At 37.2% G+C, this 25420-nt stretch overlaps 1 protein-coding gene across 4 annotated transcripts in view; it reads left to right on the top strand.

The window, feature by feature from the left end:
* The window catches only part of LOC127429141 (serine/threonine-protein kinase 32B-like), an 89550-nt gene that overhangs the window by 10469 nt on the left and 53661 nt on the right, over nt 1–25420 (top strand). For all 4 annotated transcript variants that reach the window (XM_051677994.1, XM_051677993.1, XM_051677995.1 and 1 more), the window contains exons 3-5: nt 3794–3849; nt 5492–5643; nt 22589–22762. In XM_051677994.1, coding sequence (XP_051533954.1) covers nt 3794–3849; nt 5492–5643; nt 22589–22762 — 382 coding nt within the window. The remainder of the gene's footprint in view (nt 1–3793; nt 3850–5491; nt 5644–22588; nt 22763–25420) is intronic.

Below are 25420 nucleotides of genomic sequence, written 5' to 3'. Positions count from 1 at the left end.
ATAGGTCCAGGAGGGTCTGGTGGATGCTGGCCATGGACCTGAAGACACTCTCCAGTGGCGATGACTCCATGGCAGCGTATCCTCTTCCTCGTTTTCCCTGCTTTCGGCACCAGTATAACAAGTTCAAAGAAATGAGGAAGCGGGAGACGGCGATTCAACTCAGGAATGTCACTTTTATTGACAAAATAATAAGTTTGCTTCAATGCGCAATGATATAGCTTCATATAACTTAAATCTTCAAAAATGTCATCGGCCAACACACACAAATAGCTTGTCAGCTGGGCTGTCTCTCTCTCTCACACTCTGAGGACTGGCCCTTTTATTTCCTATGTCTCTCACTGTGAACACAGAAACAAGCAATTACCAGCAATTCATCCCAGGTGAGAACCCTTACCACTTACTCTCTTTCCAGGCAAACTCTCGACCATGCCCTCTCCTCCTCAACACGATCAGCCACAACATTAAAACCGCCTGCCTAATATTGTGAAGGTCCCCCTCGTGCCACCAAAACAGCACCAACCCACATCTCAGAATAGAGAATACAGAGCGGTTATCTGAGTTAGTGTAGACTTTGTCAGTTTGAACCAGTCTGGCCATTCCCCGTTGACCTCTCTAATCAACAAGGCATTTCCGTCCACAGAACTGCTGCTCATTGGATGTTTTTTTTTTTTTTGGCAGCATTCTGAGTAAATTCTAGAGACTGTTGTGTGTGAAAATCCCAGGAGATCAGCAGTTACAGAAATACTCAAACCAGCCCGTCTGGCACCAACAATAATGCCATGGTCGAAATCACTGAGATCAAATTTTTTCCCCATTCTGATGGTTGATGTGAACATTAACTGAAGCTCCTGACCCGTATCTGTAGAAATGTAACTAATTTTTTAGTGTTAATAGATGGTTTTAAGTTTTTTTGATTGTTTTTAATGATTTCTTCCTGTAAAATGTTGTGTTTTTGTTTGTAGTTACCATCAGGGTGATTAGTGTTCGCTTTGATGAAGTTTCATGAGGTTTTCAGTTGACTTCACTTTTTGAAGTTTTTAACGGTGATCAACTACACTGCTTTTGAAGTCAGCCAAACTAATTGGTATTCTGGCGGGGCACCATGATCTTTTAGTGGATATTCAAGGAATAGTCCACCCAAAAATGAAAATTCTCTCATTATTCACTTACCCTGATGCCATCCCAGATGTGTATAGCTGTCTTTCTTCAGCAGAACACAAATTAAGATTTTTAGAACATAGAGCTCTGTCAGGTCCTTATAACGGAAGTACACGAGTGCCAGCACTTTGGTGGTCCAAAAGTTACATTTAGGCTGCATAAAAGTAATCCACTGAAAAATAACACATTGCAATAACAGTGCTTGCATTTTTTGGGGATGCAATTTCAAATGGTTGAATATTTAAGCTGTGAATATCTCAATAGACAACATTTCGCACAAAATTTCATCATTAAAAATTCAACAATAAATATTAAATTCCAAAATATGTTTTTTTTTTTTTTTACGATAACTTTTTTGTTTCCATGAAACAAGAACCCGTATCTCGGGGATTTCTTGCACTACAGTAGTGCCAGTGCTAGACTGGGACTAAATATCGGCCCAGGTAAAATTCTACGCGTTCCTCTGCAATCATTGTGCCATCCAAATGGGGTGGGGGTGGGGTATTATTATTGAATCGCAAATACAGTTAACAATATTAATAATTGATATTTTGAATTAATATTAATTTTTTTTCACATAGAAATGCACATTTGACAGTAAAGCATTGAGTTGGGATGCAGATTTGAATGGCTGATATTTACAACAATAAAATCTGTAAAATGTTAACTAACACCTAATATATGAAGAGTTATGTTCAAACATTCTGACAGTAGGACTCCAAAACAAAATGCGACCAATTAGTCACACAAGCACATTACTCGACCGACCAGCCCACTGGGAAATGTCCCGGTGCTCCCGATGGCCAGTCCATCCATGAGTAGTGCTAGAGATGAAGGTAAACACATCTGAATTGAAAATGTCTGATGGGGGGTACCAACATCATCACACGGGAAGTCAGCATGTTGTTTCTGAGTGTTCCGGTACCACATTATGCAGACTCAACGACAAGCGCCATCTGCTATCAGATATTTTTGCATCGGCTCCAATGTGTTTATCTTCTCCTCTTGCACCACAAGAAGCGCGCTGCGTCAGACGTGCCCATACGCCCAACAACACTTACTGCTTTGGCCACTGGGGGCAGTGTTTCACATTTTGGGAAGCACACACCAATTTTAGCTAAAAAAAAAAGTAAACCTACTGTTTCCGATTTCACTGTGAGATCAGTCTGGAGATGCAGCTTGTTTCTAATTTGGCAGAATGGGGTCGATTTCAGGCTACATGAAAGTAGTCTACATTTAGATCTAGTCTACATTTAGTCTACTTTATTTCAGCCCATGTTCCCAGAACCCAAGCATTAGAGTAGTTTATGTTTTATAACTACTGAAGATCATGATTTATTTACAATCAAGCATCTGTAGATTTGGTTTCCCACTTCATTGCAGTCATCTGATCAAGCAACAATGGCTCACACTTGTTCTTTTCTTCAAACTGAGTGTCAAAAAGCAGATTTTATGCCAATAACCTGCCAAACTTTGGCAAATCTAGCAATTATTTTTTCCTCAACAGCACTCATTGTAGCAGCCTGATAATGTTACCAAACTTTGTTTTGGACTGATGAATACCTGTGCACCCTGACTCATGAAAGTTTCGTATGGCCAGTCAATTACATTGGGGCAGTTTCCGGGTAAAAATGAACACTACAGGCGCTACAACAGCAATGACTTTTATTCACTTTCACACAAATCACAGTAAAACGGCAGATTATAAGTTCATAAACACTTTTGCTCTGTTCCTCACACAATGCTATCTTATGACATCTAAACACTTTTATTACACATGATTTGAAAGATGTTATATTTTAACGCTTGCTTTACATAACCAACTACATATACAAGCTTACTCAAGTGTGACTAACTTGCACGGTAGCACAACTGATAAAGTGTTGGACTTTGGACCCATAAGATTGGGGTTCGAGACCAGCAAAACACGTGGGTTGACACGTGAGTCCAAAGTTTCATAAAAGTGCCACAGTATCACGTGGTTGCTTCAGCTATTGCGTTTTTCGTCTTACATTTGATTTTTATGACACTATCGTTTAGGTTTCTGTTAAAGGTCTTAGGGAGGGTTAGGTTAAGGGTTAAGGAGGTAGGTTTTATTCATTAAAAACTTAATAGAACATTAACCTTAAAAACATCATCTTTTTTTGGAGAGCATTACACTTGCTTTTAGCGCCCCTCAGTGGACAGTTCACCTTGAAACCGCAATGAAACATGTAATGAACCACGTAATGTCATTTTGCTAAAATGTTGCCACAGTCACGTAATTATCAAGAGATCAGGCTGTGTTTAGCTGATGATTACAATATTTATAACCAACAAAGCAGTGAACATCAGACTTGAATCGCTGTCTTGCACTTTGCTGTCAGCATACTGACTGCTTTAGACTGCAGCATCAGATAGACATTCTCTAGAGCAGAGAAAGACAGTTCATTGACAGGTCAGACAGTGAGTTTGGATTAATTTGATGTCATAATGTATAATGGCAAATGTATAATATTAGATATAAAAGAGTAATATGCAAGTCAATCTAGCAATGTATTAGATGTTGCATCTTTTAACTGGCCTAATGCACTAATGTACTTTTGAAAGATAAACATCTGCATGAAAGCTCATCAGGTTTGTTGTCTCTTCACAGTCAATTTTGACCACTTTCAGATCTTGAGGGCCATTGGAAAAGGCAGTTTTGGAAAGGTAAGTTTTGCTTCACATTCACTTGAAGCACACACTTTTAATTGAAGCTCATGGAACTAAAGCCCATGTGAATCATCAGTGGCCTTCATTGATTGTGCTTGAAACATTGGTACTGTAGCGCAAGACCTAATTTGTGGGTTTCAATTAACTGACTCAAGATAAAATGTGCCAGTCAGCCTCAAGACGGTTAATTACTACTACATCGACCGTACAATATGGCAAGCCAACAATGCCAGTAATCCTCGATATTCAGTATAAATATTCAAATTATTTTACTAGCTGACATTTTCCATTGTGGTAATCTAACTTTTGTTCACTCTTCTACAGAGCACAACAGTAATCATCAACTGTTTTTGCTTCCAAAATTATTTTTCCATACATTTTTGTTTATAGACATTTCTAAGAATCCTTCAATAAAGAGTTTTAAGCCTTGAACCAAACTAACCAACTGGACATAAAGACAAAGGAACAAGACTTGAAGGAACATTCCGGGTTCAATACAAGTTAAGCTCAGTCGACAGCATTTGTGTCATAATGTTGATTATCACAAAATACAATTTTGACTTGACCCTCCTTTTCTTAAAAAAAAAAAAAAAAAAGCAAAAATCTGGGTTCCAGTGAGGCAGTTACAATGGAAGTTAATGGGGCCAATCCATAAACATTAAAATACTCACTGTTTCAAAAGTATAGCACACAAGACATAAACAAAATGCGTGTTAACATGATTTTAGTGTCATAAAATCACTTACTAAGCTTTTAGCCAATTTTACAACTTCATTGCCATGATGATGTAATGTAAACAAACCCTAAAACTACCGTAAAAATGCCGATTTAAACAACTTTACAGCTCAAATAATACATGATTTTTAACAGAAGAATTAATGTATGTGCTTTTATAAAATTATAAGCTTCACATTTCTGCCTTTAAACCCTCCAAAAACTGGCCCAATTCACTTCCATTGTAAATGCCTCACTGTTACCTCGATTTTTGCTTTTTTTAAAGAAAAGGAGGGACAAGTCTAAATAATTTTTTGTTGTAATCAACATTATGCCACAAATGCTGTCGATTGAGCTTAACTTGTACTGAAACCGGAATATACCTTTAACATACTAAACGTCTTTTATGAGGGAATTAACTACAATCCCATGAAGTATTGGGATATTCAGATAAATATAAAAGAAGTTTGAGAGTGTAAGAAGATTCAATTACGTCATTTGCAATGTCTCATGGGATGGGGCAGTCACTGCAATTTCCATTTCCATTGTAACTGCGAGTTCTCTGATTGGTGGATCTTTCTTTATGAGTATGGGTAGTGTAGTTTTTCAATTGGAATTCAGCTATTGAAAGTTGAATCGCACTGGTTTGGGACTTCCATACTGTATATCATCACTTAACAATTTTTGAGCACATCATAGGTCTCTCTTGAAAGGTTTTTATTTTTTACTAAAAGAAAATTATAGGGATTTTTACCTCTGGAACCCTATTGTTGTGCTCTTTTACAATATTTGGTTACATTTGGGTTTTTGTCTTGCCAGACCTTTACTTTGGTGAAATGGCAGACTTTTTAACCTAGAAGTCTGTTTTATTGCAATTAAGGTCATTTACTATAAATGTTTCTGATGTCTATCTGTTATTCTCTAGGTATGCATTGTTCAGAAGAAAGACACTAAAAAGATGTACGCCATGAAGTATATGAACAAACTCAAGTGTGTGGAGCGCAATGAGGTGCGCAATGTCTTCAAAGAGCTACAGATTATGCAGAACCTTGAACACCCTTTCCTGGTAAATTTCTGGTGAGTGTCTCTTTGGGATTATGCAGTTTATCAGTTTTGAAAGGAAGTCAAAGAGCAGTAGTATATACTGTCAATAATGTTCTGTACATCTGCTGAATGCTGAATACGTAATTAGAATGGATTGGTTTAGAGTGTTTCATAAAATATGGTATAAGTACAAAGATAACAAAAGCTGTCAATGAATGTCTTTAGAGCCAAAACCTATAGCTGACTCACTGTCTATGTGGGCAGCTGTCTAAGGTGCATGAACAGCTTGCTAACTGAAATAGAACCTCATAAGTAGCTGACTTGACACATGCTTTAAGGCATTGACTTTCAAACCTGTTTTACTTTCTTTCTTTTATAAGCACAAAAGGAGATGTTAAGCAGAATGTTAGTCTTAAGTCACTGTCATTGCATCTTTTTGATTATTATTAGATCTAATAAGCACAAAACATTTGTAGAACACACAAATATTAGGTGAAATCCTTCATATTCTAATTCTGTTATATGGAGCAATTAGCCTACCTACTGTTTCTTTTCAGTACTTAAACAATAGGCTAATATTCTTTATAAAAAACATTTTCCTTGGCTTTGTGCACCAGGTTATATTGAATTTTTTTTATTGAGCTAGTAGCAATGCATTATGAAATTGCCTTATACACAAAAAATGTATTCAAAAGTCTATCCCAAACCACACACTTATGTACTATTCGAAATTATTTTGTAGTGTAAGTAGTGCAAGTAGTATGTTAACACTGAAAATGCAGCAAAAAGAAGTGCACTATGAGTACCCGGATTGTGCACTTTTTTAACCGCCAAAACGGAGTGTTGAATATTGGACACTTCATGCATTCAGCACTCGTGGCTTGCAGTACGTAGTGGAAGGGGCGGACTTAACTGGCTACGTTGCTGGTCTGACAAAACAATTGTAAATAATCAGAATGAGCTTTATTGCCAAGTGTAGTCACGTACACAAGGATTTTTATTTTTTTTTTGGTGATAGGAGAAACAAGTGCACACAGAACATTACAGTGAGACAGAATATAAAACAAGGTAAGAGTATAAATAGACATACAAGTAATAGGACATATAACAGAATGGTGTATGTATATGTGCAAGTGATAATGTATGTGCAATGTAGGGGTATATACAATTATTGAATTAAATATGTGAATGTACATATGTACATGAGATATGTATTTACATAATTGCACTATGGGGGAGGCCTGAGGCAGTGTAACTGTTCATGTGGAAAATGGCCTGAGGGTAAAAACTGTTCTTGTGCCTGGATGTCCTGGCACTCAGTGCTCTGTAGCGCCGGCCAGAAGGCAACAGTTCATAGAGGGAGTGGGCAGGGTGTGTGGGGTCCAAAGTGATTCTACCTGCATGTTTCCTCACTCTGGAGATGTACAGGTCTTGGAGAGTGGGCAGGGGGGCACCAGTAATCCTCTCAGCAGTCCTGACTGTCCGTTGTAGTTTCTTTCTGTCTGATTTGGTGGCTGAACCAAACCAGACAGTTATAGATGTACACAGGACAGACTTAATGACGACCGATTAGAACTGTGTCAGCAGCTCCTGTGGCAGGTTGAACTTCCTCAGCTGGTGAAGATGTGAGAGCAACAGGTCTGTAGTTATTAAGTCCTGTGATTTTTTTTTTTTTGTTGGTGGGGGGACTGGAATGATGGTGGAGTGTTTGAAGCAGCAGGGAACTTCACACTGCTCCAGTGATCTATTGAAGATCTGTGTGAAGATGGGGGCCAGTTGGTCACCGCAGATTTTCAGTCAGGCAGGTGAAACACCCTCTGGGCCTGAAGCTTTCCTAGTCTTTTTTTTCCGAAAGACCTGGCACACATCCTCCTCACAGATCATAAGTGCAGATTGAGTAGCAGGAGGGGGGTTCCAGGAGGTGTTGGTGTGTGTATGAAGTGAAGAACAGAGCAGGGGAGGAGTGTAAGACTGGGCTTTTCAAACCTGCAGTAAAACACATTCATTTCATCAGCCATTAGTTGACTCTCTACAGAGCGAGGGGGAGGTGCCTTACTTGGTGATGCTTTTCAGGTCTTTCCACACAGATGCAGGATCGTTGGCTGAAAACTGTTTTTTCAGCTTTTCAGAGTAGCTTTTTTTAGCCACTCTGATTTCCTTAGTCTGTGTGTTCCTGGACTGGTTGTACCAAATTTTATCCCCCCTTCTGTAAGCATCCTCTTTAGCATGATGAAGCTCTTTGTGTTTTCCTGTAAACCATGGCTTATCATTATTGAATGATACAGTATATGATCTCACAGTATCTGTGAGCTCATCCAGGTCTGTGGCTGCAGCTTCAAAAACACTCCACTCAGTGCAGACAAAGCAGGCTTGTAGTTCCAGCTCTGCTTCATTAGTCCATCTCTTTATGGTCCTTACTAGAGGCTTAGCTGATTTTAGTTTCTGCTTGTAGGTCGGAAGAAGATGAACCAGACATTGATCAGAGAGTCCTAAAGCTGCACATGGGGACAGAGCGATATGCATCCTTTACAGTGGTGTAGCAGTGGTCCAGTATATTTCTGTCTCTGGTGGGGCATGCGATGTGTTGTTTGTATTTTGGCAGTTCACGGGTGAGGTTAGCTTTATTAAAATCTCCCAGAATAATAATAAGTGAGTCCGGGTGTTGTTGCTCTGTGTCTGTGATATGATCAGCCAGCTGTTGCAGCTCTGTGTTCACACATGCTTGTGGCTGGATGTAAACACTCACCAGAATGAACAAGGAAAACTCCCGCGGTGAATAGAAAGGCTTACAGTTGATGAAGAGCACTTATAAATTTGGACAGCACATCTTCTTCAACGCTGTTAAAACTTTCGTTGATGTAAAAGCATGTTCCACAACCTCTCGTTTTCCCCGATGATTCCGCAACGCGATCAGCTCTGAACAGCTGGAAGCCTGGCAGATGAAACGCGCTGTCCGAGATGGCTTCATTCGGCCAGGTTTCCGTGAAACATAGAGCAGTGGAGTTAGAAAAGTCCTTATTTGTTTGAGTGAGCAAAAGCAGTTCGTCTGTTTTGTTGGCGAGGGAGCGGACATTCGCCAGATGAATACTCGGCAGTGGAGTCCTAAAGCCATGTTGACAAAGCTTCACAAGCGCGCCGGCTCGCTTCCCTTGTGTGTGGATCACTTGTGTGATCAGGTATGCTCTGTCGAATATTCAGCAGTTCTTCCCTGGTGAAACTAATCGGGAAAGAGTGACAAAAAACATGACAAACCAACAAAAGTAACAAAAACGCTAGAGAGCTCCACACTGAAGCAGCCGAAGTAGTTGCTAATGGAGAATGTAGCAACTAGTGAAACTTCAGTGAAGACAGCACCTTGCAAATATTAGTTGAATGTTTTACTATTACCCCATGCTGTGTGAATATGTACGTTGTTTAAGGTACAGGTGTTGAACTGAGGTTGGCTAACATGCTAAAGCTAGCGGCAACACGTCGCATGCGTTTGAAATGTCACTTCCGTCAGTTGTTAAACGGCGAATGCATCCGTGTAGTAAAAAAACATTTAGTGTTCAATATGGGACGAAACTACACCACATGGCTTAGTGCATGTACAGTATAGTGCTTTTGGGACACAGCTAATGTCTAGAAGATAGAATAATTTTGCTACCTACTGTGCAAATTGAGATGCTCAAAAATGCTAAGTTGGCAGCACACGATGTGTTGAGATACAGCCAATGTAATCTCCATCAAAATGTCCATTTATGAAAGGCGTCTTATCAAATATATCATATAACAGGCCCAGTGTGTCTATTTTATTTGTAATGCTCTCTTTTTCAAAATGTAAGCTAAGGTATGTGGCCATTCAGAATGAAACTAACATTAGGGCCTACCTCTTTGAGGACTGGAGATTTTGCCACATTTTAGTTCTGCTTTTATTATGGTTGGAGATAAAATTGGTAATAAAAAAAATAAATGGGGGCAAAATTGGGCTTAAAATTGGTAGTACAAGGAGTGTGAAAATAAAAGTTGGATGTGGGACTAACCAGTGTCTTAAACTTAGCTAAGTGTTGTCATGATGCTTTTAGCTTAACAAATGAATGGAGCTGAATAAGACAAATGACTAGCAGAGTGCGACTGAAAATCCTTTTTACGGCCATAATTAAATTAACCGTAGTTACCTCATTCGAATGGCTTATTTATTGCTGTCTCTACATATTATGCTTGGATACGAGAAAGAATTTATATTTTATAAACATTTACACACAGCACATTTTAAAGAACACCACAAAATATCATGGCACACTTCTGTTTTTCATAATCAGACTATATCGAAGTTTGCTGACTTGGAGCACAGACCATCTAAATCAAATACAAATGACTAAATCAATACAGTCGTTTTTAATTACAAATTTAATAATATGTTTTCCCGATGCATCGATTACTTATCCTGCAGATTCATATGCATCGATCTAGAATTGATAATCGTTAGTGTTGATCAATAATCATTATAAAATGCTAAATAAACAAATTAAACCTGATACGGCAAATCAGTGTACAATATTTTAAAATGTATAAATATAAAATTAGTTACATGTACCCCAGAGTGCCCGCCCTCACAGCTTTCCTTTCACAGATGTGCGCTGCACTCTTCCATCGCCCTTCATGGGATAGCGCCCGCATTTCGTTCCATCCTTAACTCTCATTGAAACCTTTTCTAAGCAGCTATCGAGCACCTCGTGTCTGATCTCTCCTCAGGACAGCCACTGAAGGGCCGTTTACACATAAAATTTTTCAACTAAAAACGGAAAACTTTTTATGCGTTTTGGCTGTGCGTTTACACGACAACGGCGTTTTGGGGCCTGAAAACGCAAACTTTTGAAAACGGGTTTCAAAGTGCTCGTTTTTGAAAACGATGCCGTTATCGTCTCCGTGTAAACATACAAAAACGCGAATTTATGAAAATGATGACATCATGCGTACTTCAAAACAAAGCGCGAGACATTCAAAACTACAATTGTGGACTACAGGACTTTGTTTGTACTGCTCAAGATTTTGAGTTTATTGACGCTTCTCCAGCAAAGTGTAGATTTACTGCATCACTACTACGACCAGCGATCGCCATCTTCATTGTTTGTTTTCACCGCTCTGTGGAAGAATGCTTATGTGCGCAGGCGCGTAGTGTTTCTTTACAAAGTGACATCGCCAACTACTGGCCTGGCATGCATAATACTGCGTTTTTAGTCGTTTTTGTGGATCCGTGTGAACGGGGATCGTTTTGACAACGTTGTCGTCTGTACGCAAAACCTTTCAAGGAAAATCTTTTCCGTTTTTTGTACATCGCTGTCGTGTAAACGTACCCTGAGAATCACATGAGCAAATGTAAGCTTGCAGCACTCTTGTCTCGAGTCAAATGCGCTCAAACCATTGATACAGCCGCAAGTCATTGTATTGCCACTACTGAAATAAAATGCTGTCATTAGCCCTATTCGGATGGGATTAGTTTTCATGACATATGTCCGTAAAGTAATTATCACTGCAGACGTCTGTAATATTTACCATCGATTCGCATGGGATAAGCAATGTCTGTAAAAATCGCATAGACTGCTGTCACGCGCAAATGACCAATTAGAAATTGTATACTGTGTTGATTAATTATGCAGGAAATATTAAACATGAGCATATACTATATCTGTGATTATAAGAAGAAACTGATTGGAATATCTGGCTAAATACAACAGAACTGGTGACATTAACAAGCCTGTAATTTTGTATTACATTCTTAAATTAAAAATATGGACAATCCCTTCACATTATGTAATTTGATTTGTCCCTCTGGAATGTATGTTCCGAATATATGTTTTATATACGAATATATCTTCCGCTCAACACAATTTCCCACACTCATTCAATCACAAAAAAGTACGTGCTTACGTTCCTTCTCATTTTACTATTTAATTACATAATTAAAAATATGGACAACCCGTTCACATTATGTCATTGTATTTGTCCCTCTAGAAAATATGTTGCGAAACGTGCCGATGCAGTGTGCGAACAAACATACAAACCTCAACACAATTTTCCCCATTCAATCTGCTCAAATCGCAAAATTACATGCTCGTGTATCTTCTGATTTTCCTAACAGAAAAAAAAGCGAATTTCTTTTTCTCGTACATTGGTAAATAAAAATTCAACAGTGTAAAACGCTTGAGGAAAAACATGCATCAGTCCAAACACAACAGCTGGCATTATCTGAAGTTATGAAGCACGTCATACATTTTCTGGCATCTTCTCATGACTATCCACTTTAGAAACTTGGAGAAACAATGATAGTAAAGTGCTCGCAGGCTGGACAGTGCAGATTCACTGGCTTTTTTTCAATGTCAATTCGCACAGGATTAGTATAACCAGAGGTTATTTTTTACAGATCATTTTATAGTAGGTAAAAGACGCTGTAATCTTTACTGGCGCAGAAACGCGCAGTAAAGATAAACTGCACCTGATGAGAGACATTTCCTGGAGCGAAAGAGGCACTTAAGGTCAGCTGACACATAAAACGTACTGTACTCTCGATCTCTTGCTCGCTCGTATTTTGAATTTCTTTCTCAAATTTGTTCTCTTAATCATGTTGGCAATTGGATTTTTTTTTTTTTTTGCTTCGGGGTAGGTGACAAATGGACTTTAACCTTTTTTTATGTTAAAATGTATAGTTTTATATAAGGGTAAACATTTAACCCTGTGTTAAAGCAATAGTTCACCCAAAATTGATAATTCTGTCATAATTTACTCACCCTTATGTCGTCTCAAACTTGTATGACTTTCTTTCTTATGTGGAACACAAATTAAGATTTTATTTAAGAGTGTATGAGGTGTTTTTGTCCATACAATTTAAGTTAATGGGGTCCAAAACGTTCAAGCTCCAAAAATCACATAAATGCAGCTTAAAAGTAATCTCTACGACTTTTAATGGTTTAATCTATGTATTCTAAAGTGATACAATCAATTTTGGGTGAGAAACAAAGCAAAAAATCAGTCCTTAAGCCCAAAGTATGCCTCGCTCAGACCTGAACACTGAGTGTCTGAACACAGGACATGTGATGCAAATCTCATCATCAGCAGAGTGCGCGTGCACTGAACGCGCACAACCCGTTTTATTGAACCACGCATCTTTGAACGTGTAGACTGTGCATGCTCTAGAGTTATTTGCACTAATTAGTGGGTCCACAAGGTGGCAACACCTACATTTTGAGCTGTTGCTGTTACGAAGAAGCATTAGAAGACAATGTAATCACCGCTAAACATCAAGAGATGAAGGTAAAAAAAACAACAGTGGATGTGCAAGTCAAGAGTGCGTGTGTGAGGAGGTCTGGAGATACCAGCATTTGTTTAACTCGAGTCTAAAGAGAAAGTCCGTTGTCTCATAGCAGTCGTAGTGCGCATGCGCCAACTGCCTGTGTATGCACACACAGTTATATAGAGTATACTTTGACAGGCTCGTGTTCGACGGTACGCAGACGCTGAACGTTCGTGTCAGATTGGAAGTATACCCTGGGCTTTAATCTCCAAAACACTTCACTTCCACCGAGCATGCATCGCGAGGACGCATGAACAATCTTTTCTCATGAACATGCATAGGAGAGCTGGGCGGAATCGTTTTGTTGAATAAGGACTGAATTTTTGCTTTGTTTCTCACCCAAAGCTATCATATCGCTTCAAAAGACATGGTTTAAACCACTCGAGTCGTATGGATTATTCTTAAGATGGCTTTATGTCCTTTTTGGAGCTTGAAAGTTTTGGACCCCATTGGATTAAATTGTATGGACAAAAACAACTCATACATCCTTCAAAATATATTTGTTTGTGTTCTGCAAAATAAAGAAAGTTATACAAGTTTGAGATAAGGGTAATTAAATAATCATTTTTGGGTGAACTATCCCTTTAAGGCCACTTCTAACTCTGGGTTATGATAAATTCACCTCAATGGTAGTTGCTGAGCTGGCACATCATTGCAAAATATGCAAACTGCATGCTGCCATCTTTGCTCATGGGCACTGAGTTCTGGAAACATTTTTTGAGCCAATTATCTGAGACGTAAATGCAGTGTGACTGATCACTCTATACTAAAACTCCTTGCAGCAGACATACAAATATAAATCAATTTCACACTTTTAAGAGCCCTAAAAAACCGGCACTGGTAAAACATCTACTATAATATTATACATTTTAACAATCAATATGTTGCAAACATATTTCAGCGTGTTTGTTTCAACACTTTTGAAAGGCCATCAATTTCACACATAATGGTGTAGTTATGACATCTTTCTGCAAGGGATAACTTCATTTTAAGGGATATCGTCATCCTAGAAAGCATTCTATTGGACAAAATTTGTTTGTGCAGGTTGAGTCATCTGTATTTTCAGTCTGTTTTTCTGTTAGAGAAAGAATGTAAATTTTAAAAGTGTTCATCTGCAAGAAGTTAATTTTGTCAACTTTTAGGAGTACACTAACATATAGATATTAGACTCAAAGCTAACAGACATGGACTCAAAGCCTCAAAACACCCATTTTGATTACGTGGACTTATTAATAGTGCAAAAAATATGTTTCATTTTTATTTAAAGTATGATTTATTTTGATATTGGGTTGAAATGCAACCCAGACATTTTTTTCTTGAGATTCACAATTACTTCGCCATGCAGTATTAGGAGACAACAGAAGTCTTTACATGGTCAGGTAGAAGGAAAGCCTAATGATTTTTAATGAGATGCTGACTGGTCAACTGAGTATAAATCTTTCTTTATATTTAAAGTGGAAAGCAGTTACTCTGCTTCCTGTTTCATACTTAGTTTGTTCTTACAGACTGCTGAAGCTGTTCAGTTTCTTCACACAAAAGTTTTTAGACCAAAGTTGGATTCTCCTCTCCTCATGTCTAAATTAAAGGGTTAGTTCACCCAAAAATGAGAATTCTCTCATCATTTACTCACTCTCATGCCATCCTAGATGTGTATGACTTTCTTTCTTCTGCAGAACACAAAGGAAGATTTTTAGAGGAATATTTCAGCTCTGTAGGTCCATACAATGCATGTGAATGGTGACCAGAACTCCAAAAGCTCCAAAAAGGAGACAAAGTCAGCATAAAAGTAATCCTTAAGACTCTAGTGGTTTAATCAATGTCTTCTAAAGTGATCCAGTTGGTTTTGGGTGTGAACAAACTAAAATATAACTCCTTTTTCAGTGCACACCTTGACAGATCTCCTTGGCGATCATGATTTCAAGTTTGATTACACTTCCTATACTGCCATCTATGGCTGTGTTCCACTTCACTTTAAACATCCGCTCGCTAACTCCCCTAAGCACTTCCACTCGGGGGAATCCCCACTGCCATTTTGGAAGTCTGTTCCACTTCGTTAAGTGGGCGAGGGAAGTTTCTGTTGACAGACCCTCAACCCCTCCAATTAGACAGAGGGAGCGAGCCTGCTCAGATGGACACTTCAGGCAGCTCCCTATCCCACAATCCAACTTGACTGTGACATAACACCACAGATTGCGCTTGACCTACCCCAACCCCATACAACTGTAGTGTATGATGGAAGTGAAGTTAGGTCAGTTAAGCAGTTTAGAAGAGTTATATTGAGATTAATCAATGAATGTCTTCTGAAGCAAATTGATAGGTTTATGTAAGAAACAAGTTGATAATTAAAATGTTTTTAACTTTAAATCAGCGCTTCCATCCAGGGCTCTGATGCAGTCTGAAATGGCCGAACACTCGCGTGACGTTCGTTTTTCTGTTGTAAATAAGTGCTGCTTCTGAATTCTCGTGTGAACTCGCCAACACAGGAAGCGCTTTTTAAAAGTTAATAATGTTTTAATTATCGATTGATTTTTCTACACAAACGTATTGATTTGCTTCAGAAGACTTTCACTGATTGACTGGAGTCACATGGATTACTTTATTGCTGCCTAAATATGACTTTTGGATTGTCAAAGTGCTGGCACCCATGAACCTCCATTATAAGGACCTACAGAGCTCTATCTTCTTCTAAAAATCTTCATTTGTGTGCTGCTGAAGAAAGACAGTCATACACATCTGGGATGGCATAAGGGTAAGTGAATAATGAGAGGATTTCATTTTTGGGTGAACTATTTCTATAAGGTGTTTACCCCATTGCACGGGTTCTGGGCTTCTGGCAGTAGTTGGCACTCGCACAACATAAGCAATGACGTACATTTGAGTCCATGAGACAGAGGGAAGTTAGCAAGGGAAGGGGATACAATTTTGAAGTGGAACTGAAGAGCATTTTAAGATGTGACTACAGTATCCTGTTCTGAATTACGTGAAAATAGGTGTTATTAATATCAGAACATAAACGAGAGGCATAAATAGCGACACATTTAAAATCCCTTTTACGTGCGTATACTGTAGGTTTTGTAATCACAAATGATGTTGTACTCTGTCATAAGGAGTTCTTAACTGGTTTTGACAACAAATTGTAGAAGTAATTACAGAATTCTATCTTTGTCTCTTAATGACACTCTTACCAAGTATTCAGCAAGAATACAAACTCATCTCAATCGTAGAGGCCTACAAATGCAGTCAAAGGGAATCAATCTTTTACAGTGTGTGCGTACAGGAAGTATAGCTTAGTAGTCTCACACCTTGTGCTTTTTTAGCACGATGGTGAAATTTGGTCCCTCTTTGACAGCAGCCGCTGAGCATGCATTGGGTTCTGGCAAATTAAGCTTGTCAATCAAAGTGGAGTATAAAATCAATGTGACACATCTCATGTTGGCATCTAAAGCTAATTTACATGCAATGCTTTTTCCTTAGCATCAGTAATTTGTTAAATGTGTTTTTTTGCACTAATGTAGGATCCCTGCAAGCCTTGAAATGTAAAAAAAAAAAGCCCCAATGTGTAATTAGACAGCAAAGAAAAAAAAAATTCCAAAAAGATGCCGTTATAAAAACACCCAAATTAAAAATTGTTCATATCTTGTCAAGTTACATAAAAACATATGCATCTGTATCAGAATCATAAAACAACAGTTTTAGACAAAGTGAGCTACCTATGGAGGCAGTATTTTAAGGCATCATAATCGCACTCCTGAAGCGAAAAATCCATCCAAGATTGTGGAAAACTTGAGAGAAATGTTGCTTATAAATAAACGTATATTTAATTCTGTACTGAGTATTTCAGTATATTTCATTCAACTAGTTTATACAGCATTGATAAAAATAGTTCAGTGTAATAAAAAAAAATATTATTTTATATTTGTGTGTTATGTATTTTATGCTCATTAATATCACGCCGTTAGCTTAGCAACATGCTAACGTCAAACTGTTTTGGTAGCAGTTGCGAGTTAAGTTCCATTTCAATCAGGATGTAGCCTTAGAAGGCAGCTATCTAAGTAAAAAAATATTATTTTACCCAATATTTGTATGTGTTATGTATTTTATGCTTATCAGTATCACGCTGTTAGCTTAGCAACCTGCTAACATAAAACTGTTTTGGTATTGCTGCCTTCACATGCTATCGGAATTATCGTAAATATGAGTTTCCCACTTGGAAGTTGCACATGAACGACCCCTCAAGTTGTAATTATGACTGGGAAACTCGGAGATAATTTGGATTCATAAACAAACTCGGAATCATAAACTTTCAACATGGCAGAGGAGAGTATGGTTTATGTAGTGAATGACAGGTTTTATTCACTTTTCTAAATACAGCTAATTGTTAACACGTGCAGTTTTGGTCATATTCATTTATGTATATCAGTAACATTTTACACCATGAAAATAGCCCGTATTTGACCAAAATTCCATTATCGTCAGCAAGCTAACTGAGTAAAATGTATTACGCTGTCAAAATAAAAGTTCCTCAAAAAATATGTATGAATGAACCTGCCGTCCTTCATGTTTCCTGTTCTTTCCAATAACAAAGCACTTGAATGTGACGTACTCGTAATTACCACTTCCGAAATGGGAAGTAGGATAATTCCGATAGCACATGAAAGCAGCATTAATTGCGAGTTAGGTTTAATTTCAGTCAGGATGTTGCATTAGAAGGCAGTTGCCTGTGCAAAAAATATGAGTATACCCAATATTTTTGTACGTTTTGTAGTCTATGCTTATTAGTATCACACTGTTTGCTTTGCAATATGCTAACGTCAAACTGTTTTGGTATCAACTGCAAGTTAGGTTCCCTTTCAGTTAAGAAGCTTCCTTAGAAGGCAGCTGCCTATGTAAAAAAACAAATATTTTACCCTATATTTGTGTGTGTTATGTATTCTATGCTTATTAATATCATGCTTTATCTTAGCAACATGCTAACGTCAAACTGGTATCAACTGCGAGTTAGGATCCATTTCAGTTTGGATACTTCTTTAGAAGGCAGCTGACTATGTAGGCAGTAAGCAGCTTACTAGATTTTTGTAGTGATGATATATCTTGTTTATGCAAGACACAAAGAATGTTTTACATTTGGAGTTTTGTTCTCTGTTTGGTCTCAAAGGATTGTTAAGGCATTTGAAACCTAATTGAGGATCAGCACATTTTTGACAGTCATGCAGATTTTAGGGTCTTTTACGTCCACACGATGAAAACCAGTGCTCTTCTAGCCCTAGATATTGGCCATTCATAACCTTCCTGTCACACAAAAAAATGCTATTTTTATAATTTATTTATATATGTAGTGCTCTGCTAAGTTTTTTTTTCATGCCAAGTTGACTGTTGTCCAAAGTTGACTCTATTTCATTAATGAAAAAAATAAAAAGCAGTTTAGCAATTGGCTAGTTTCCATCATTTTCTTATCCTAAATGCTTTTTAGACACCTCCTTCTGCCTCATATTTGCAACATATTCTGATTTGCAGATAAGGTTAGAAGACTTTTTGTTAGCAAATATCATTAGTGGTGTTTGCTTAAGAAAGCATCACTCCTGTTATTCCTCATACTTAGGGCTCGTGATAATCAAACCACTAGCCCTAAGTATTTAACTTCGACATGTTTTGGTATCTCAAACATCGTCTTAATATGTAAAAAACTAGTTTTCATTGTAACATTTGATTTTCTCCAACATTACCTCATTTTGCAATCTATAGATTCTTTTTATAATGTTGACCAGCAATGAATAGTGAGCGTCTTGAGAGCACAAACAGTGCTGCATAAAGAGACATCTTTTCTCCTACATGAAACCTCTTGTATTGAGGATCTCCTGCATCACTTCCTGTCAGCTGTCTCAGCAGCCTGCCTGTCTGCCTGCCCTCATGAATATAAACTGATACTGGCTTTAAACAGAGAAACATCACTGTGCACTCTAGTCATCTAAAGTAAAAGTCAAGATATATTGAGTGGCTCTATTATGGTCTGAGTATCTGCGATATTCACACTCTTTTAGAAATAGTGGTTCTTCAATGGTTCTTTGTAGCATTTAAGGTTCACCAAAGAAGTTGATGATGTTTCATTATAGGTTCTTCAGAATAGTGGTATAGTGGTAAACCAATATTGGTTTTTGGTCCTTTAAATGAATAGCTCACCCAAAAATACAGTTATTCAACTTGATAATGTTGCCTATTAAGTGATATTGCTTACTATTTAGTTGATAGGCTGTATTGCTAAATCTACCAAACTTTAAGATCTGAAAGAACTGAAATCCAAAACTCATTTGTGTTTGTATGCACTGTGTAATCGGCAATTCATGTTGCTCGTAAATAAGCAGCTTTTTTGTTCTCCGGATGTCCCACAGTTTCTGCTGTATTTTTTTCCTAAACTTTTTATGATGGCCTGCCGCTGCTTTGCACTGCAATAGTGGGGTTTTCCTCTTACGTCATACTCTGGGGTTCCCCCAGTACACTTGAGCACAAACAAACACAGGCAATCTTTAAACACCTGTGAGAACGACACTTATGCGTTTACATAGGCATATGCCTAGATGTTTTTAATAATTTTATCTTAATCCCTTTAAACAGCGTATGGAAAACGGCCGCATTTACATGACATTTCAGAACACCGCTTTCTGCAAAAACCCGGGAACAAGCAGTATTTTTAAGTCTTAATGTCTTAAGTCTTACAGAATGAAAGATATAAATGAAATGAAAGCTAAGTAAGCTTCAGCAAAGTCAAATGACGTCAACACAACAAACTAACAAGGAACAATGCTTGTAACTACAGGTGAAGAGCTTTAGTTCCAACCACTCAACTTTTTTATGCTGTTTGCGAATGTTTGATGAATGTTTTGGGAAACATCAAATCCTTGAACTATGTTTGTAACGATGGAACTTACAACTTTAGTTGGCAAACGATACTTTTGGGAAATGCACCCCAGTTTATTCTGAAACAATATGAACTTTAATTTAGAAATAGAAAATGACTTTTTAAAAACATTTATGTGAGAAAACCCTCTTGTCTTTATGTAATAACTCTGAGAATGCTCTCTGCAACTGTAATTATTCAAATAGAAATGGAAGAGCATTTGAACAGGCAGTGAGTACAGTATGTAAAATCAATTTTAGGTTTCAAATGAGAGTAAAATAAGTGTTTGCTGATGTAGACCTCTTGAGTGTGTTAATTATTGATTACTTAATGAGATACTCAGAGCATAGGCAGACCAGTGCTCATATCTACCAGTGGGATATACTGCATCTTTGCCTTGAAAAAACTTTCCAGAGACAGAGAATTGGTACTCAAGCTAGCTTTAGTATGTTTTTCGAATCTCTTTTGTATCCATTCTTTAATATTCATTTTATTGTTTTCATTACTGTAACTATTAGCCGTGCACTTCAGTTCTACTGTATATTGTGAAAAATACATTCAGTGGCTAATTTATTAGGCTCCAAAAAGGACTAATATGCATCACAAAAATCACTTTAAAGGCACCATAAAAGTAGCACATAAGACTCATGTGCTATATTCAAGACATCTGAAGCAATACAATAGCTTCGTGTAAGTAACAGACTTGTTAAGTTTACCAATTACACTTAAAAAAAAAAGGATTTTTGTTTTACTAAAGCAACACAATTCTAGAACCTTTTATCACAACTTCTAGCCATTTAATTTGTAAAATGGAAGTTTACTTAATCCATTTGAGTTGGTACTACATGAATACTTTTTGTGATGTAGCATTGATGAAACTGAGCAGGGGATTTCTAATTCCCAGCATGCTTCACATAGGACTCAATAGGGAGAGTAAATGTTAAAATGAAGTGTTATTTTATTTGTTTTTGTGCAAGATGAATATAAAGGGGGGTACTTGTTAGTGTTTCATGTTTTGTTATGTTGAGATTTAGAAGAGTTCCTTTAATGTTGGAGTTTTGGGGTTTACTATTATAGTGAAGAGTGGAGCTTGAGCTAACGATGAGGACAAGTAAATGTAGCACATGAAATTGATTGCACGATTCATTGAGCAAATGCTGTGATAACCATAGCATAGTTACTAAACTAATCCGTAGTGCTTACAACCACAGTTTCACTAGTTAGTACATAAATAAATAATAATAATAATAAAAAAATAGATTTATTTGAGTAACATTGACACGACTATTTTTGTTGGGTTTACTCAATTCAGCTAGGTTCTTTCTACACAAAGTGTTTGTGTTGAGATTACATAGTTATTTTAAGTTAAGAAAACTAAGAAAAACACTGTCCTCAATTGAATCAAGTTCAACAAAAGAGCTATATTTTTGAGTGAGTTGTTTTTCAATACAAATATTAAACAGGTACATGTACATGTCATGGATTCAACAAGGTGCTGGAAACATTCCTTAAAGATTCAATTCCTTAGAGATTCTGGTCGATGTTGACATTATAGCATCACACCGTTACCGCAGATTTGTTGTCTGCACAGTATTGTAACATCTTTTTAGTTTTAGTATTGACTTGCTACAAAATACCAGTACTCTTGACACCCCTACTCACCTGTTACTGTCACCCTCCTGCTTTTCCTGTTTTGCCCACAAAACTTCTGCTCACTGGATGTTTTTTTGTTTTGTTTACGCACCATTCTCTGTAAACTCTAGAGACTGTTGTGCATTAAGATCCCAGGAGATCAGCACTTTCTGAGATACTCAGACCACCCCATTTGACACCAACAATCACTCCACAGTTAAAGTCACTTAGATCACATTTCTTCACCCATTCTAGGGTTTGCTTTGAACAAAAACTGACCCTCTGGGCCAAAGATGCATCCAAATTCACATACTTTCAGAATATGTACTGAAGTGGATGAAGAAATTACTTCTTCACCGTTAATAAAGTATGTTCTTATGTTTGCAGTTTTGTAGTGTAAATATGTTCTCAGTACATCTGGGAAAATTTAGACATTGTCCTGTGACCCATATGTTCTTGGAAATATGACATTCTAAATATAACTGTGAAAAGAATTTGCTTTAAGTACTTTAAACGGCAAAATTGTTTTTTAATTATTTTCTGTAAAAATATCTAAACATCCTTAAAACTAGAAAAAAAAAATTACTTGAGAACCAGAATGACATATTGAGTCTTGTTTTTAAAAATATCGAACACAATTTGGTGGGTTTTAAGCTTAAAACAAGACAAATAAATTTGCCAAAGGGGTACGAAAAAAAAACAAAAAAAACACTTATTTTCCCTCTGAATCAAGTTTTGTTTTCTGACTCCATTGGCATATCGTTTTTTTTTTTTCTTGCTATAAGCCTAGGCGTTACTGAATTTTGTTAGATTTTACAGAAAATATTACAAAATATCTTATGTCATTTTATTTCTCAAGAAAATTAAGGTTTAGAATTAAGGCTTGTTTTAAGAATGTTTAGATACTTCTAATGGAAAACAAGACAAAAATACTCACTTTTTTGCAGTGTAACTTTTTTGGTTCCCATAGCTCTGAAAAAGAGATGCCCGCCTCATGTAAACAGTTTGCAAAAAGAAAAAAGAAATGTGTTTTTTTAAGATAGTAACACTCAAGATAAAATATTACTGTTTCTTGGAAAACTGAAATCAGTCATTTATCTGTCCATGTTCTTTGTGTAATGCAGGTACTCATTTCAAGATGAAGAGGACATGTTCATGGTGGTTGACCTGCTGTTAGGAGGAGACCTACGATACCACCTACAACAGAATGTGCACTTTACAGAGAGCACAGTGAAGCACTATGTGTGTGAAATCGCCCTGGCCCTGCACTACCTGCGCAACAAATGCATTATCCACAGGTAATGAATGCATAGTAATAATAAACACATAATTGCCATTCTTATAGGTTTTTAAAGAGTGCCCGTGTTTGTTTGTGCTCAAGTGCGCCGGGGGAATCCCAGTGGATGACATTAGAGAAAAATCCCACAATTGCAGCGCAATTCAGCGGCAGGCTGTAATGAAAAGTTAAGGAAACAAATACAGCAGAAACTGTGGGACATCTGGAGAACTAAAAATGGGCTGCTGTGGAAAAAAGCTGCTTATTTACGAGCAACATGAATTACTATACAAAGGTTTCACACATCCACTTATACAATGAGAGAAAACGAACAGATTTGCTTTTTACGAAGGAAAAAGAATATTGTTAACGTTTGGGGGATGGGGGTCTGAACGTTGTTACTCTATGATCATGCGCTACACATTTCGCTGTTGCGCACCGTCTCTTAAGTTTACATCAGCGTCTCCCGCTGAATGCGTTTACACACGCATCATCCCGCGAAGGTCAGGTGGCGGATGCCACGACTATAGCTCAACTAATAGAGCGTTGCACTTGCTTTTTAAAGTACCAGGGTATGAGTCCTGAAGAGCACGCAAGTCGACATGTGAGCCGAAAATAAAACTAAACCCAGATACAGAATGAACACTGGACTAATGTGCGGTTGTACCATCCCAGAGAGACACATAAGCTCAAAACATTTCTGTTTGTTGAACATGCTACTCAGAGACAATTTTAATGGGATAGTTCGCTAAGCGTATAGTAATAATGACATAATGTTTTTATTTAGGGGTTATTTGTAACTAACTGTAAACATCTCTTCTAATCTAAAATAACATCTGTATGTCTTCTTAATGGATTGAGCATTGTAATATAGTATATCAGTATATTATATATACTATGTAAGAGACTACACAAGTGTTTTCCAAAACACCATCAAGTGTATTTCCGTCCCTAAAGCAAGATATCTCCCCTGAGATGGATGCCACTTTTTCGAACAGGCGACTGAGATGAAAATAATACACCCTGTTTTGTTGCTCCGAGCTACTTTAATTATTAACACTAGAGCGCTGCTCAATTATCAACATCTTTTGAGATGAGCCCCTTCAAATCAGGATATAGAGGGTGGACAGCAAAACCAGACTATTCACTGACTAGTTTAAGTTACAATTATTAATGTTGTAATTTATTATTAACATACAGTTATTAATAACATTTCAAAATCCATTGAAATAAACATGACTTATATATGTGATTACTTATATAACTATAACATTATGTATATAATTAAAGTCAACATGAAATCAAAATTGACTTCACCATTTAATTTCTTAATACACAACCCTGGTCTGATTGTGGACAAAAAATAAATGAATAAATGTTTGTCTTTTTAATCTTTCATCAAGATGTAATAACTTTTAATAAATGTAACAAATGTACCTGACTTTGAAATGACTATCCTTTTTCAATTAAGGTCATGAAGACCTCTTATTTCTCAACCCCTTCCCTTAAACTACCGTCTGATCTAATCAATTCTCATGATTCAATAGATTTTTGATGATTAATATTAAGTCCCGTCCTACATTTTGGTTTTGTTGAATTTCCGGTTTCACTTGGAAATATGTCACATTAGAAAAGTAAAACGAGTTTCTAACACCGTTTCATGTTGAAAATTCTCCAATTATTTCATCCTCATGCCATCCCAGATGTGAATGACTTACTTTCTTCTGCTGAACACAAAGATTTTTTATAGAATATCTTAGCTCTGCATGTATAGTTAATGCAGGTCAACAGGGTCCAAAACTTTGAATATCAAAAAAGCACATAAAGGTGGCATAAAAGTAATCCGTATAACTCCAGTGTATAATCCATGTCTTCAGAAGCAATAGGATAGGTGTGGGTGAGAAGTCCTTTTTTTTACTTTAAATCTCTACTTTCAGCTGTACTAAGCTCTCTTCTTTCCTAAGAGTTCTTCTTTTGTTTTTTGGCAATTCACATACTTCGTGCATATCATCATCTACTGGGCAGGGAGGAGAATTTATAGGAAAAAAAGGACTTAAATATTAATCTGTTTCTCATCTACACCTATCATATCGCTTTTGAAGAATGAATTTCTGAAAAGTGGGTTTACGGAAATTTGCTTCGAAATTTATTCTGAAGTTGGATGAGAAAATTGTAAATATGGTTGATTCAGACAGGATTGAAATCTTAATGAATGTCTGTGAATTTATTTAATTTAATTTAATTTAATTTACCTCATCAGGGAAAACTAGTCCAGTCCGAATAAGGCTAAGAGTTATGAAACACTTTTAAGACTGTATTTTTAGTGCATGCTGACTGCCATTCGTCCTTCACCTCCATTTCATCAGTATGAAACAATACTTAAAGCAGACAAACTGTACACAGCTGTAGTCTGCAAACGTTAGTGTTAGTCCAGTGCTGTAAATGCACCCTATTCTTTTCAACCGGCTGCTTGTGTATGTTCTAGATGATGGCCGGTAATGTGTGTTCTCTTCAGAGAGCTGTACTCTCCCTCACAGTCGCGCCTGTCAGATTGAATCATTTCAAACGGATGCATTTAACTGTGTTGCATAATGGGGAAGGATCTTATATTGATGTGTTTTGCCTAATTAAAGCCCTTTGCTTTGCTCTGTATTTGTGTGTATTTGTGCCTGCATGAGTG

The sequence above is a fragment of the Myxocyprinus asiaticus genome, chromosome 38 (genome assembly GCF_019703515.2).
Source record: "Myxocyprinus asiaticus isolate MX2 ecotype Aquarium Trade chromosome 38, UBuf_Myxa_2, whole genome shotgun sequence".
In the NCBI taxonomy this organism is placed as follows: Eukaryota; Metazoa; Chordata; class Actinopteri; order Cypriniformes; family Catostomidae; genus Myxocyprinus; species Myxocyprinus asiaticus.
Note: the sequence above shows the minus strand (reverse complement) of the source record. Positions and strands in the feature narration are given on the sequence as shown.